The following is a 16,370-nucleotide window of genomic DNA, read 5'->3' as shown; positions in this document are numbered from 1 at the left end:
ACGGTAATGTCTAGCGCACCAGTGAGGACCCCTAACGGGGAGGGATCGGAGCATCGAAGGGAGCTGACCGCTGAAGTCTTTAACTTCGGGGATTCCCCTGTGTCGCCGGAGTGGAAACACAGGCTAGTGGAGAAGATGCTGAAGATGGAAGCTGTTTTTTCTCGGAGCGAGTTTGATTTTGGCTGCTCCAAAAGCACTCGCCACACCATCCGGGTGACGGAGGATACCCCGTTCCGAGAGAGATCCCGGCGGCTGGCTCTGGCAGATGTTGAGGACGTGCGGCAGTACTTGTGTAAGTTGAAGGAGGCCGGAATCATAGCTGAGTCCTGAAGTCCTTATGCGTCCCCAATAGTGGTGGCACGGAAGAAGAATGGGCGAGTGCACATGTGTGTTGACTACAGGACGTTGAATCGGCGAACTGGCCCTGATCAATATACTGTCCCAAGAGTCGAGGATGCGCTGGCCTGCCTGAGCGGTGCGAAGTGGTTCAGTGTGCTGGATTTAAGAAGTGGATATTACCAGATCCCGATGAGTGCGGGCGATAAAGAGAAGACCGCTTTTATCTGCCCGCTGGGGTTCTTTCAGTTCGAACGAATGCCCCAAGGCATATCGGGAGCCCCAGCCACCTTCCAGAGGCTCATGGAGAGAACTGTGGGGGATATGAATCTGTTAGAGGTGCTGGTGTACCTGGACGATTTGATAGTGTTTGGATCGACTTTGGAGGAACATGAGGAGAGGCTGTTGAAGGTGTTGGGCCGGCTTAATGAAGAAGGGTTGAAGCTTTCCCTGGACAAATGCCAGTTCTGCAAGTCGTCGGTTAGCTACGTTGGCCATATCATTTCGCGAGAGGGAGTGGCTACTGATCCAACCATGAAAGAGGCCGTGACCACCTGGCCGAGACCCCAGAAAGTGGGCGCTCTGCGCTCATTTTTGGGGTTCTGTGAGTATTACCGGCGATTTGTGAAAGGATACGCCAAAGTGTGTCACCTGTTGACTCAGCTGTTGTGTGGCTATCCCCCGGTGGGAAAGAAAAGGACGGGGGACCAGAGGCAGGACGCTGGAGGATTCCACTGGAACCCGGCGGAACCTTTTGGCTCGAGATGGGATGATCGATGTGAAGAGGCATTCCGATCTTTGAAAAGGGCACTGACCCAGGCCCCGGTGTTGGCTTTTGCAGATCCCCAGAAGCCATATGTGCTGCACACGGATGCCAGTCGAGAGGGTCTCGGGGCTGTTCTGTACCAGGAGCATGACAAAGCATTGAGGCTGGTAGCCTTTGTCAGCCGAAGCTTGTCGCCATCGGAGAGAAACTATCCCACTAACAAGTTGGAGTTCCTGGTGCTGAAGTGGGCGGTGGTGGACAAGTTGGGCGATTACCTGTATGGAGCCAAGTTTGAGGTGCGAATGGATAACAATCCTCTCACTTATATTTTGACTTCGGCAAAGCTGGATGCCACAGGACATCGGTGGCTGGCGGCCTTGTCGGTATATGATTTCAGCCTGAGGTACTGGCCCGGAAGCAAGAATGTCGATGCGGATGCTTTGTCTCGTCGGGAGCCGGGGGAACAGGAGAGGGATGAGGAGTGGGAGAGTGTCCCTGCCTCTGGAGTGAAGGCGATGTGTCAGTTTGCTATCACCGTGAAGGCCGAGGGAAGAGGGAGGCTGGAACGAGCCGTGGACCATTTGGGGGTTTTTGACGACGCCATACCCCTAGCTTACTGTGACCTGACCGCACTGCGGACTAAACAGTTGCCGGAACTGAGTCGGGGGGAAGTGGCAGCTGCTCAGCAAAATGACCCGGGCATTGGCACAGTGTGGAGAGCGGTCGAGAGGGGGGATGGGGCGTTGGCTGAGAAGGCGAAACACCCATTCGTGCCCCTGTTGTTGAAGGAGTGGTCTCGGTTGAAGTTAAAGAACCAAATCTTGTACCGGGTAATGGCGCCTCCAGACCAACCCCACTGTTGGCAACTGGTCCTGCCGGAGGAGTATTGGCAGGCTGTACTCCAGGCCCTACATGATGATTCTGGACACTTGGGGGTGGAAAAGACCTATGGATTACTCAAAGACCGGTTCTGCTGGCCCCGGATGAGGGGGGAAGTTGAAGAATACTGTAGGAAATGCAGTTGTTGCATCCGGAGGAAGACCCTGCCCGCGTTGGCGGCTCCACTGTCGCACTTGCAGAGTGCGGGACCTCTGGACCTGGTATGTATGGATTTTCTGTCGATTGAACCTGACACCAGCAACACCGCGAATGTCTTAGTCATCACTGATCATTACACTCACTATGCTCAGGCATTTCCCACTAAGGATCAGAAGGTGACGACAGTGGCGAAGGTGTTATGGGAGAAGTATTTTGTTCATTACGGCCTTCCCAGGCGAATCCATAGCGATCAGGGACGGGACTTTGAGAGCCGACTTATCCATGAATTACTGACTATGCTTGGGGTTGAGAAATCCAGGACTACCCCTTATCACCCACAGGGAGATCCGCAGCCAGAGAGGTTCAACCAGACCCTGTTGGATATGCTCGGGACGCTGGAGATTGGGCAGAAAAGCAGGTGGAGTCGTCATATTGGACAATTGGTTCACTGTTACAATTGTACTCGCAATGATGCTACAGGATATTCGCCCTATTATCTGATGTTCAGGCGGGAAGCGAGGTTGCCCATTGACTTGTGTTTTGGGGGTGAAGTGGGTGAATTACCCGGGAAGTCCCATCTAAAGTATGTGTCCGACATGAAGAGGGAGTTACAGCGGGCGTACGAGTTGGCCGAGGCGGCGGCTACCAAACAAAATCAGAGGAATAAGATGCGGTATGATCGAAAGGTGAAGTTTGTTCAATTATTGCCGGGCGACCGGGTCCTTTTACGGAATTTGGGACTCCCTGGTAAGCACAAGTTGGCAGATCGATGGGCGGCCATCCCCTATGTAATAGAGAGCCAGATGCCGAACCTGCCAGTTTACCGGGTGAAACCTGAGGATGGGAAAGGGCCTATCAAGGTACTCCATCGGAATCACCTGCTGCCGCTGGGTCAAGCGGTGCAGGTGGATACGGAGCCAGAGTGGGAGGTTACGCCTAGTACAAGGACTCTGCGAGGGCGCAGAGAAAGGGAAGAGCCCGCTGCTGAAGAGCGGGAACGGGTCCCTCGCCCGGAAATGGCTACTGATTCGGAAGAGGACGACTCAGATGAGTGGCCCCTGTTCCCATTCCCTGGTGCTCCAGTACCAGGAGAGGAGGCTCCTGGCCCTTCCCATACTGAATTGGGTGAGAGGAGGGAAGGTCTTGAGGGTCAGATGGAGAGGCAGCCAACATTGGTGGGAGAGAGTGTGGAGCCCGAGCGTGAGCCAGAGAGATCTCAGGTGAGGGAGGACCCCCGTGAGGAAGGGGGTGAGGGTCTGTCAGGTAGACCTGGGGTGTCCGAGACAGTGGGTTCGCAGGTGAAGAGGGAGCCCAGTGGGGCAGAAGGGGTATGGAGATCTCAGAGGATTAGGCACCCCCCGGAGTGGTTGACATATGTGGTACCAGGAGAACCGAGTGTGATTTCTACTGCTCTGGGTAGTTATGTCACTGCATTCTGCACCTGGGTTGGGTTTTGTGTGTTGCAAGAAGCTTTGGGGAACTCTAGTAATGCCATGAGGGCATGACATTTGCTGGTGGGGAGAGAATGTACAATGTCCTGTGTATGTTACTAAAAAAGGGCTTCTTTGGTTTGTTACGAGTAGGAATGTTTCTTTGTCTGTTAAATGTTTCTCTCGCCGTTGTTTCGCTTTAGAATGGCTGATATGGTAATTGTATTCATTTGTTAATCAATGGGGAATGTTATTGTGTTTTGTGAGGCTGGGAACTTGGGGGAGGGGTTGCGCGGGCTTGGGGGTGAAGGGAGTTGGGAGGGAGACGCCGAGGAAGGTGGACGTGCGCTCGGAAGACCACCGGGGAGTCCGAGGTGGAAGACGTGGAAGTCGGAGGCAAGCGGCGAGGGGTCGAATGGTTCACTGGTTGAGCTCCAACGAGTGCACTAAACTGACTGAACTTTGATAAGTTGGTGCCTTTTGTTTTTTTCTTGTATATATGTATATTGTATTGCCTAATACTCTTTTAATTTTAGTAAACTCTTTAAAGTGTATTTCATACCGGTATTTGTTGTGGGTTTGATACTGTTGGTGGGTGTGAGGCATAAACGTGATTCTCACAGCACCTGTGTGTACGGGAGGCGGGGTTGCTGAGTGGCTGGATCTCCTTTTCCCCTAGACATATACCAGCCTTTTGGGTAAGTGTTACAAAGGTCTTAGCAATCTCCCGTCATGACTCTTTTACCAAGCTAGCATGAGTCCCATCAGCCCCTGAGGATTTATCGACCTTGATTCTCTTCAAATAACCCAGCACCACGTCCTTTTTGATTTTAGAGTTCCCTAATACACTAGCATGGCCCACTTTCCTCTCACTATCCTCCGTGTCCTTCATCTTATTGCCACAAAAGACTCATTTAGTACCTGTGACGAGAGACCTTGACAAGGATGGCTTGGACCCAAATGTTGGAGTATCCGAGGCTGGAATTGAGATGTGGTATAAAGCTGCACTGTGAACTGAGCAAAAGCAAAGCACTAGATGATATCTCTAGTTGGGCTTATGATTGCGCTCTGAATCTCAGTTCAGGTGCTGTTTAAATACTCAATTCTTTCAAAGCCTTCAAGTCGGTGTTTAAATTCAGATGTTGGCTATTATTATTTTTTATTATGTGAGAAGGTATTTTACCTTTTTTTCTCCTTAATAAACAGCTTCGGTCTTGATAAGGGTTAGATTTTTTTTGTAATAAATTACTATATTTCAATATAACTATTGACTAACTTACGTGAATACGGGGTAATAAGATTGTTATTATGGGTAGATAATGTAATTGGTAGTTTTTTTGGGACCTTTTATATACTTTCTTGAACTCTGTATTCTTCTATGTAGAAACTAATAAAAAAAATATTGGAAATAAATACTCAATTCTTAGCACCCAAAACGTGATTGGCAATTAGCGGGATGGTGCTGAACCCTTAAGGCCAGCCAGCTATCCATATTCCAGAGAGTTACAGCGTCTAAATGCTGGAAGCTGGCACAATTGGTGCGTGTTGTAACAGGATCCCCTCTCCTATGGCAGACTCCTGATGGCCCTAGCTGTTTGGAGAGATGATAGTGATAGTGAAGAAGAATACGTACACAACGCTGGAAGAACTCAGCAGGTCTGGCAGCATCCGTGAGAAAAGAGTAGCCAACGTTTCGGGCCGAGACCCTTCATCAGAAATGGGGTGGGGGGGAAGAGAGGGCCGAAGCCCAGTAATAGAGATAGGGGAGGGGGTAGGGCCTAGAGGCGCCAGGTGGAAAACCAATCAGAGGAAAGATAAAGGGGGGAGGGGATAAGCATGAAAGAACTGTAGAGATAAAGAAGCAGAAAGTTGGAAGGGGAGAGAGGCAGAGAGGGACCTGGGGGAGGGGGAGGGAATTATCAGAAATTGGAGAATTCAATGTTCATACCACCAGGCTGGAGGCTACCCAGACGGTAGATGAGGTGTTGCTCCTCCAACCTGAGTTTGGCCTCATCATGGCAGTAGAGGAGGCCATGTATGGACATATCTAGATGGGAATGAGAGGCAGAGTTGAAGTGTGTGGCAACCAGAAGGTCCTGTCTATTGTGATGGACGGAGCGTAGGTGCTCGACGAAGCGGTCTCCCAATCTGCGTCAGGTCTCGCCGATGTAGAGAAGGCCGCACTGGGAGCACCGGATGCAATAGACAACTCCAGCAGACTCGCAGGTGAAGTGTTGCCTCACCTGGAAGGGCTGTCTGGAACCTGGATTGGTGGTAAGGGGACAGGTGTAGCATTTGCGCTTGCAGGGATAAGTGCCAGGTGGGAGTTCTGTGGGGAGGGACGTGTGGACCAGGTAGTCACAGAGGGAATGATCCCTGCGAAAATCTGAGAGGGGTAGGGAGGGAAAGATGTGCTTGGTGGTGGGGTCCTGTTGAAGATGGCGGACGTTGCGGAGGATAATGTGTTGGAACAGGAGGCTGCTGGGGTGGTAGGTGAGGACAAGGGGAACCCTGTCCCTGTTGTGGTGACGGGAGGATGGGTTAAGGGCTGAAGTGCGGGAAGTGGAGGAGATGCGGTTGAGGGCATCTTTGATGATGCCAGAAAGGAACCACGATCCTGAAAGAAAGAGGACATTTGAGAAGTCCTGGAACGGAAAGCCTCATCCTGGGAGCAGATGCGGCGGAGACGGAGGAACTGGGAACAGGGAATGGCTTTTTTGCATTGGGCAGGGTGGGAAGAGGTATAGTCAAGATAGTTATGGGAGTCAGTGGGTTTGTAGAAGATGTCAGTGGATAGTCTGTCTCCAGAGATGGAGACCGAGAGATCAAGAAAGGGGAGAGAAGTGTCCGAGATGGACCGAGTGAATTTAAGGGCTGGGTGAAAGTTAGAAGCAAAGTTGATGAAATTGACGAGCTCAGCATGGGTGCAGGAAGCAGCACCAATATAGTTGTCAAGGTAGCAGAGGAAAAGTTGGGGAGTGGTGCCAGTATAGATTTGGAGCATAGACTGTTCCATATAACCCACAAGGAGGCAGGCATAGCTGGGGCCCATGCGAGTGCCCATGGCTACACCCTTGATCTGGAGAAAGTGAGAAGAACCAAAGGAGAAGTTATTGAGAGTTAGAACAAGCTCCGCCAACTGGAGAAGTGTGGTGGTGCTGGGGAACTGGTGGGGTCTGTTATCCAAGAAGTGGCGGAGGGCTTTGAGGCCTTCTTGATGGGGGATGGCGGTGTATAAGGATTGAACATCCATGGTAAAAATGAAACGGTCGGGGCCGGGGAATTGGAAGTTATTGAAGAGGTGAAGGGTATGGGATGTATCCTGGATGTAGGTGGGGAGAAACTGAACTATCGGGGATAAAATGGAGTCCAGGTAGGCAGACACTAGTTCGGTGGGGCAGGAGCAGGCTGAAACTATGGGTCTGCTGGGACAGTCAGGCTTGTGGATCTTGGGGAGGAGATAAAACCGAGCTGTGCGGGGTGTGGGAATTATGAGTTTTTTGGCTGAGGGAGGAAGGTGTCCGGGGTTGATGAGGGTGGAGATGGTGCGGGAGACAGTGGATTGATGTTTTTTGGTGGGGTTCTGTGGCAGGGGTAAGTACGAGGACGTGTCGGAGAGCTGCCGTTTGGCCTCAGTGAGGTAGAGGCCCGTCCGCCAGACTACTACGGCACCACCTTTGTCTGCAGGTTTGATGGTGAGGTTGGGGTTAGTGCGGAGAGAGTGGAGGGCAGTGCGTTCAGAGGGAGTGAGGTTAGAATAGGAGAGAGGGGTGGTGAAGTAGAGACAGTTGATATCTCAGCGACAGAGATGAAAAGGTCGAGAGCAGGTAGAAGGCTCGATGGGGGGTGTCCAGAAGGAGGAGGAGCGTAGAAGCCGGGAGCGTCCCTCCCCAAAGAACTCCCACCTGGCACATCCCTGCAAGCGCAAATTCTACACCTGTCCCCACACCTCCCCCCTTACCACCATTCCGGGCCGCAGACAGACCTTCCAGGTGAGCTAGCACTTCACCTGCGAGTCTGCTGGAGTCATCTATTGCATCCGGTGCTCCCGGTGCGGCCTCCTCTACATCGGCGAGACCCGATGCAGATTGGGAGACCGCTTCGTCGAGCACCTACGCTCCGTCCATCACAATAGACAGGACCTTCTGGTTGCCACACACTTCAACTCTGCCTCTCATTCCCATCTAGATATGGCCATACATGGCCTCCTCTACTGCCATGATGAGGCCAAACTCAGGTTGGAGGAGCAACACCTCATCTACCGTCTGGGTAGCCTCCAGCCTGGTGGTATGAACATTGAATTCTCCAATTTCTGATAATTCCCTCCCCCTCCCCCAGGTCCCTCTCTGCCTCTCTCCCCTTCCAACTTTCTGCTTCTTTATCTCTACAGTTCTTTCATGCTTATCCCCTCCCCCCTTTATCTTTCCTCTGATTGGTTTTCCACCTGGCACCTCTAGGCCCTACCCCCTCCCCTATCTCTATTACTGGGCTTCGGCCCTCTCTTCCCCCCATTCCTAATGAAGGGTCTCGGCCCGAAACGTTGGCTACTCTTTTCTCACGGATGCTGCCTGACCTGCTGAGTTCTTCCAGCGTTGTGTACGTATTCTTTGATCCACAGCATCTGCAGTTGTATGTTTGTGTTTTGATAGTGATAGTCATGGATGAGATCTGGACCCAAGATGTCCCTTTCAGGAACACAGTGCCGTTCCTTGGATCTGAATCCCTCCCAGTCCATGAAAAACTGCTAAGCACCCTGAACAGTTTGTGAATCCAGAAATCTTTTTACAGTGAAAACCGGTTTCCTATCAACAAATCTGGGTGGCAGGGTTAAAGGACTGGTATTCACTGGTTTCAAATTGGAAATATGGAAAGTGGGATTGATCTTGAGTGTCTTAGGGAGCTGCCAGGTGAAAGCCACGAGGTTTATTGTTTTGAGAACCTTGAAGCGTCCAATGAACTTGTGTGCCAATTTCCTAGACTCCGCCCAGATTCAGATCCTAAGTCGACAGCCAGACCCATTGTCCAGGCTGCAAGACTGGTCCCTGTCTTCCCTTGCGGTTATCCTTTATTTCAGCCTTTCAGGTAGAGGCTAACAGAATCTCCCATGTTCTAGTCCTTGCAATGTTAGATGAGATCTTTGGCTGCAGGAATTCTAACCTCTGCCTTCTGCTCAGGGAAGAGTGACGGAGAATACCCAATCAAAGGGGGCATCCTGTGCACTGAATGCTGTAAAATGTTGTGGGCAACTTCTGCTCACGTCAAATGGTTGCTCCACATGTCTGGTCTTTCAGAGGCCGGGCATCTTAGGATATATTCCATATTTTGGCTTACCCCCACTGTCTGGCCGTTGGACTGTGGGTGAAACTCAGAGGAAAGAGTCATTGTTGCCCCAATGAGGTTGCAGAACACCTTCCAGGAATGTGGTATGAATTGTTGAAAGGCTGTATTTATGAGTGAAAGGGGGTAACAATTCTTGACTGTTATGCAGTTTAATCCTCTAAGTTCAATACATGGCCGCAGACTCCCATCCTTCTTTTGTACAAAGAAGCCTGCGCCAACTGGTGAGGTGGAAGGCTTAATGAATCCTATAGCAAGAGCTTCCTTTATATATTCTTCTATTGCACTTCTCTCTCAACCTGAGAGCATGCAGAATTGTCCACGCGGAGGACAAGTACCAGGCAGAAGATCTATAGAACAGTCGTAGGGTCACTGTGGTGGAAGAGTCGAGGCCTTTCCCTTACTGAAGACCTCTTCCAGGCCTGGGTGTTGTATGTCCTTCTGAACCCTTCTTCAGGAACAGCTCCTGAGGCTTCTTAGGTAGCAAGGGTGGTTTGACAGACCTCTGGGTCTCCTCCCTAGGTTCACTGGACTCTGTTGCATCCGCAGGCGGTTAATGAGGTGTAACAGATGGTCCTTGTACCTCTGGGAATGGGCTCCAAGGGTCTGTGTTTAGAAGTCATCCCTTTGGTCTGGACCTGGTGGTTGGATCTCTTAGGCTTCGGCTTACCTCACACTGAAGTCTGTGCCTTGCTGGTCATTCCTCTTGAGGGAGTCTGGGAGTTGGAACACCATGCTGCAAACAATAATCAGACCAAGCAATGATCCTCCCTTCCCTTCAGTCCATGGATGGGTTATGCTGGCGCCCAACTGTACCCAAGGATCAGGGGTATGAGTAGTGAGTCAATGATGTACAAACTAATGTCTTCCACATAATCCCCTATCCTCATCTGCAAGACCACAGTCTATTGCTGGTTCTGCCCGGAACCTAGTGGGCAGCCATCCAAGCCATTTGTGGGCACGGACTGGCTCAACTCTCACAGTGATATGTCAAGCCAACGGGCAGTTCCTAAGTCCAGGAAATTACCTGCTGCCCCAGAGTCCACAAAAACTTCCACCTGCTTCAAGTTCTTATCCTGGTGAACTCCTCCTTCAGCTCGAAACCAGAATCCATAGGATTGGGAGTAGTGGCTGCTACCATCATAGTCCTCCTGGATGGTCTTAGCAGTTCTCCAGGTGGCAGCAGCTTTGGACATTGGCCCACAGTAATAGAAGCAGCCTTGATTCTGACACGCAGGAGTCAGGCTGGTCATGGTCCTTGATCAGGGAGGGTGGTGGAACCACTGTGGATTGGGCTAGCCTCCTTCGGCTTCATGATGTAGTCCTTCATGCTCTGCTAGATTGTCAAGGTGGATGTGCTAGTTGATGAGGACCTCTAAATCCCCTGTTGGGTCTCTCAAGGTGAGGGCACCCTTTTTTCATCCTTGAGTCCGTACCAGAACAAAGTGGCCAAAGCTTCCCCCTTCCAACCACTCTCTTGAGCCAAAGTTTGGAACTCAATAGCATAGTTGGCCGCTGACCAACTTTCCTGATGCAGCTTCATCAGAATGTCTGAGTCTCTGTTTGTGCCGGAGGATCAATAAAATACCTTTCTCATGGTGGTCATGCATTTCTTCGAATCAGCACAGGTCTCTGACTGTCATTCCCATTGCGCGGTGGCCCAAGCAAGGGCTCTCCTGCTCCTGAGAGAGATAATGAAGGCCACTTTTCCACTCTTTGAAGGCAACTGGGACAGCTGGAGTTTGAATGAGCATTGAATGAGGATGCTGCGGCAAGACGCTGGGTCTCCATCAAATCTCTCTGGGGTCAGAACGTGTACAGAGTGACCGACAGCCTTACCTGAGTGACTCTGTCAACCTTGTGATAGCTGGTAAGCACCAGCCTCGAGGTCGTGTATCTTCAGGTTCTGTCTGGAAATCCTCTTGCTCTTGCTACCCGTAGCAGCTGCTTGACTGTGATATGTGAAACCATGATGGTCTTCCTGATGACTATATTTGTGCGAAGTGCAGCCAACTCCAGTTCCTGAAAAACCGCATTAAGGAGCTGGAATTGGATGAACTAAGGATCATCTGGGAGGCAGAGCAATTGATAGATACGACTTTTGAGCAGGTGGTTACACCCAGAGTGCAGAATTTGGGGAGTAGATGGGTAAACACTGAGAGAGAAGTCAGTGCAGGGTCCCCCTGTGGCCATTCCTCTCAGCAACAGGTATACTCCTTTGGATACTGTTGAGTGGAATGACCTACCTGGGCAAGGAAGCAGCGGCCAGACCATTAGTGCTGTGGTCAGCTCTGCACATCAGAAGCGTAGGGTGAAGTCAGGCAGAGCAATAGTCTTAGGTAGTCTATAGTTATGGGGACAGATAGGAGATTCTATGGGAGCAAACAATATACCAAGATAGTTTGTTGCCTCCTGGCTGGCTAAGGTCCAGGATGTCTCTGAGTGGTTACAGTATATTCTGGAAGGGGAGAGTGAGCATACAGAAGTCGTGGTACATGTTGGTACCAATGACATATGCAGGAGAGGGATAGCGGTCCTGCGCAGTAAGTTTAGGGAGTTAGGACGGAGGCTGAAGAGCAGGACCTCCAAGGCAGTAATCACTTTTTTACCATGAGTGCCATGAGCTAGGGTAGGTCAGAACATGAAATAATGCAGATGAATGAGTGGCTGAGGAGATGGTGTTCGGGGTAGGGTTTCAAGTTCTTGGATCAATGAAACCATTTCTGGGCGAAGGATAACCTGTACAAGTGGGATGGGTTGCACCTGAACTGATGCGGAACCAATATCCTGGGAGAGAGGTTTACTAATGCTGTTGGGGAGGGTTTAAATTAGATTTGCAGGGGATTGGGAGCAAAAGTGAAGAGGCAGAGAATGGCGAGGTTGGTGCACAAGTAGAGATGGCTCGTAGGGTGTTTGTAAGGAAGGATAGGCAGATGATAGAGCAGAGATGCATTCAGCCAGATATTTTGAGATGTCTATTTTAATGTAAGGAGTATTATAAATAAGCCAGATGAACTTAGAGTGTGATCAATAGTTGGAACTATGACATTGTGGCGATCACAGAGACTTGGATGTCTCAGGGGCAGGAATGGCTGCTGAGTGTGCCAGGCTTTAGATGTTTTAAAGACAACAGGGAGGGAGGCAAAAGAGGTGGGGCTTCAAGAGCATTGCTAATCAGGAATAGTATAATGACTGCATAAAAGGAGGAAGTCATGGAGGAATAGACTACTGAGTCAGTGTGAGTGGAAGTCAGAAACAGGAAGTGGACAATAACTCCACTGGGTGGTTTTGAGAGACCCTCTCCCCACACCCCCTCAGTAGTAACAGAGACATCAAGGAGCAGGTAGGGAGGAAGATTCTGGAACGGTGCAAAAATGAGGTAATTGAGTGATTTTTAACTTTCCTAATATTGATTGGCATCTCCTTAGAGCAAGGGGTTTGGATGGGGTGGAGTTTGTTAGGTGTGTTCAGGATGGTTTCCTGACGCAATATGTAGATAAGACAACTAGTGGAGAGACTGTACTTGTTCTGGTATTGGGAAATGAACCTGGTCAGGTGTCAGATCTCTCGGTGGGAGAGCATTTTGGAGGTAGTGATCAGAACTCTGTCTCTTTTACCGTAGTGCTGGAGAGGGATAGGAACAGACGATTTGGGAAAACATTTAATTAGGATAGGAGGAAATATGATACTATTAGGCAGAAACTTGGGAGTGTAAATTGGGTGCATAAATTGGGAGCAGATGCTCTCAGGGAAATGCACAGCAGAAATGCGGCAGATGTTTAGGGAAAATTTGCATGGCATTCAGCATAGGTATGTACCATTGAGACAGGAAAAGGATACAGTAGTAGGGTAAAAGACCATGGTGTTCAAAGGATGTAGAAAATTTAGTTAAGAAGAAAAAGAAGGCATACGAAAGGTTCAAGAAACTAGATACTGTTAGAGCTCTAGAAAATTACAAGGTTGCCAGGATGGAGCTTAAGAATGAAATTAGGAGAGCTAGAACGGGTCATGAGAAGGCTTTAGTGAGCAGGATTAAGGAAAACCCCAAGGCATTCTACAAGTATGTGAAGAGCAAGAGGACGAGCCATGTGAGAAGAGGACCAATTAGGTGCGAAAGTGGAAACTTGTGCATTGAATTAGAGGAGGTAGTGGAGGTAGAAACAGAGAAACAGAAAACCTACAGCACAATGCAGGCCCTTCGGCCCACAATGCTGTGCTGAACATGTACTTTAGAAATTATCGAGGGTTACCCATAGTCCTCTGTTTTTCTAAGCTCCATGTACCTATCCAGGAATCTCTTAAAAGACCCCATCGTACCCGCCTCCACCACTGTCACCGGCAGCTCATTCCATGCATTCACCACTTTCTGCATTTGAAAAAAAACTTACCCATGACATCTCCTCTATACCTACTTCCAAGCACCTTAAAAATGTGCCCTCTTGTGTTAGCCATTTCAGCCTTGGGGAGAAAAAAGCCTCTGACTATCTACATGATCAATGCCTGTCATCATCTTGTACACCTCTATCAGGTCACCTCTTGTACTCGACTGCTTCAAGGAGAAAAGGCCGAGTTCACTCAACCTGTTCTCATAAGGAAAGCTCCCCAATCCAGGCAACATCCTTGTAAATCTCCTCCACACTCTTTCTATAGTTTCCACATCCTTCCTGTAGTAGAGTGACCAGAACTGAGCATAGTACTCCAAGTGGGGTCTGACTAGAGTCCTATACAGCTGTAACATTACCTCTCTCAGCTCTTGAACTCAATCCCACGGTTGATGAAGGCCAATGCACCGTGTGCCTTGTTAACCACACAGTCAACCTGCACAGCAGCTTTGAGTATCAAAGTATTAATGTTATTATGGTAATACTAATTAATGTTATAATGTTAATATAAATATTAATGTTATAATGGTAATATAATATATTAGTGTGGAGGATCAGAGAGATCTTAGAGTCTGTGTCCAGAGGATAGTCAAAGCTGTTGCGCGGGTTGACAGTGTTGTTAAGAAGGCATATGGTGTGTTGGCCTTCATCAGCCACGACTTGAGTTAGACCTCGTTTGGGAGTACTGTCTTCAGTTCTGGTCACCTCACTACAGGAAGGATGAGGATACTATAGAGAGAGTGCAGAGGAAATTTACAAAGATGTTGCCTGGATTGGAGAGGATGTCTTAAGAGAATAGGTTGAGTGAACTTGACCTTTTCTCCTTGGAGCGATGGAGAATGAGAGGTAACCTAATTGAGGTGTATAAGATGATGAGAAGCATTGACTGTGTGGATATCCAGGGCTTTTTCCCAGGTCTGAATTGGCTAACATGAGGGACCATAGTTTGACGGTGCTTGGAAGTTGATACAGAGGAGATGTCAAATGTAAGTTTTTCACACAGAGAATGGTGGGTGCATGGAATGCACTGCTAGCGATGGGTGTAGAGGCGATACAATAGGGTCTTTTAAGAGACTCTTGGATATATACATGGAGCTTAGAAAAGTAAAGGGTTATGCGGTAGAGAAATTCTAGGCAGTTTCTAGAGTCGTCGGCAATACTCAATGCCAACTACTTCATGGCTGGCATAACATTGTGGGCTGAAAGGCCTGTAATGTGCTGTAGGTTTCTATGTTCTATACCCCACTGATCTATGTTGGCTCAGTCATACTATGACGAGAGACCTTGATGAGGATGGTTTGGACCCAAGTACTGGAGTATCTGATGCTGGAATTGAGGCATGGTATTCAGCTGGACCAGGAACTGAGCAAAATCAAACCGCTAGACGATATCTCTAGTTAAGCACCACAGTTCAGGTGCTCATTAAATACTCAATTCTTAGTGCCCAAAAGATAATTGCCAATTAGTGGGACGGTCCGGAACCTTTAAAGGGGCTGCACCTACTATCCATATTCTGGACAATCATAGTATCTAAATGCCGGAAACTGGTGCGGTTGGATGTGTGCCATAACATTATCTTTCCAACATCATACTGCACCATAAATCCCTTCCCTATCCTTGAGCATTCCCAGCTGCCCCCCTCCCCCCAAGAGGCCATTCAGGAAACTCTTTATGAAATGACAAAAGGCTGTTTAAAGTTTCCGTGAAAGAAGTAAAGTGAGTTTGTTTTTTTTCCAGGGATGGGTCAGAATATTTTTAAAGAGTTACTGTAATATGTGGTTAATCGACCACAGAAGTTGGCACTGATAAAAGTTTGATTCATTCTGATGTTATACCATCAGCATTAGTCAAAGTGTGATGTAGTATTATATGTGCTTGCATTTTTTAAATTTGCTTTTTACACTGCAGATCAGTTATCTCATCGTTTGCCTTGCCCATAGTGGAAATTAGAAAAATGCAAACAGCAACTATGGACTATCAGGGTGAGTAGCCTTTGAATTGATGAACACACCTCTGGCTTCCTGCAGCTGCTACCAAGCAAGTTTTGTGGATGATATACATGTATCGTTTCCTCTCAGGCCATTTACAGTTTATGAATGTTGACAGAATATTACTCATTGGATAATACATCATGTAATTCACCCAGTCTTCCTGCTGGATTATTTTTTACATTGTGGGCCACGGAAAAAGTAGAAGTAGGAGAATGCTTTCCTGTTTCATATTCAAATCCCTCAATTCCCTTAATGTCTAAATATATATTAATGTTTTAGACAACTCCTCTACAGCCCTCTTGGATGGAAAAATACAAAGATTTACTACCCTCTGTGTTTAAAAAGAAATCTCATTTTAATCCTGAATGGCTGATCCTCATACTTTGAGGCTGTGACTCCTTACAAACTAGGAGAACAATCCTTAATTTGTTCTTGTGAAACAATACCTGCCCAAGAAGAAAACAAGCTGGTGAACTTTCTCCACATTGTCTATCGCAAGTATATTTGTTCTTAGACTAGCCCTTTACACTATGTTCCAGGACTAGTCTCAGCAGGGCTGTGCCCAACCTGCAATAGGGTTCAACTAAATCTTTGATGCAGGTCATGCAATGGGGTACAGGCACCAATCTCTGTAGTAAAAGCCTCTCAACGGTAGCGTCTTTGGTCCTGCAATGTTTTCTCTGGTGCATTTTTGAACAAAAATGTAACTAGTTCTGCTGATACTGCAGGGAACAGGGTGTTGGGAATAACTGTTGGCTGATTGGCTACCAACTGCTGTAGACATCCTATAATCCAACTTGGAGAAGAGGTGTCCAGCATTACAGTACTGCTGCACGTATCCGAAATGCTGATTACGGTAAAAAAAATGTCTCTGACAATGGTATTCTCCATTATCACAGTAACAGGCTATAGAAGGCCTGAGACAGATTAGGATGACGGTTAAAGAAATGACAGATGGAATATGGTCATGCATTTTGGTAGAAGACATGAAAAGTTGACTATTTTCCAAATGGAGAGAAAATACAAAAATGGAGGTGCAAAGGGACTTGGGAGTGCTTGTCCAGGATTCCCTAAAGGTTAATTTGCAGGT

At 48.5% G+C, this 16,370-nt stretch overlaps 1 protein-coding gene across 5 annotated transcripts in view; it reads left to right on the top strand.

Annotated features, from left to right (window-relative positions):
* Positions 1 to 16,370, top strand: part of LOC140740442 (dynein axonemal assembly factor 1-like) — a 186,088-nt gene that overhangs the window by 14,785 nt on the left and 154,933 nt on the right. For 4 of the 5 annotated variants that reach the window (XM_073069579.1, XM_073069576.1, XM_073069578.1 and 1 more), the window contains exon 2: positions 15,198 to 15,271. The exons of the other annotated variant lie outside the window; for it this stretch is intronic. In XM_073069579.1, coding sequence (XP_072925680.1) covers positions 15,244 to 15,271 — 28 coding nt within the window. In that variant the 5' untranslated portion in view covers positions 15,198 to 15,243. The remainder of the gene's footprint in view (positions 1 to 15,197; positions 15,272 to 16,370) is intronic. 5 annotated transcript variants of the gene reach the window in all.

The sequence above is a fragment of the Hemitrygon akajei genome, chromosome 17, assembly GCF_048418815.1.
Source record: "Hemitrygon akajei chromosome 17, sHemAka1.3, whole genome shotgun sequence".
In the NCBI taxonomy this organism is placed as follows: domain Eukaryota; kingdom Metazoa; phylum Chordata; class Chondrichthyes; order Myliobatiformes; family Dasyatidae; genus Hemitrygon; species Hemitrygon akajei.
This window is presented reverse-complemented; position numbering and strand designations above follow the sequence as displayed.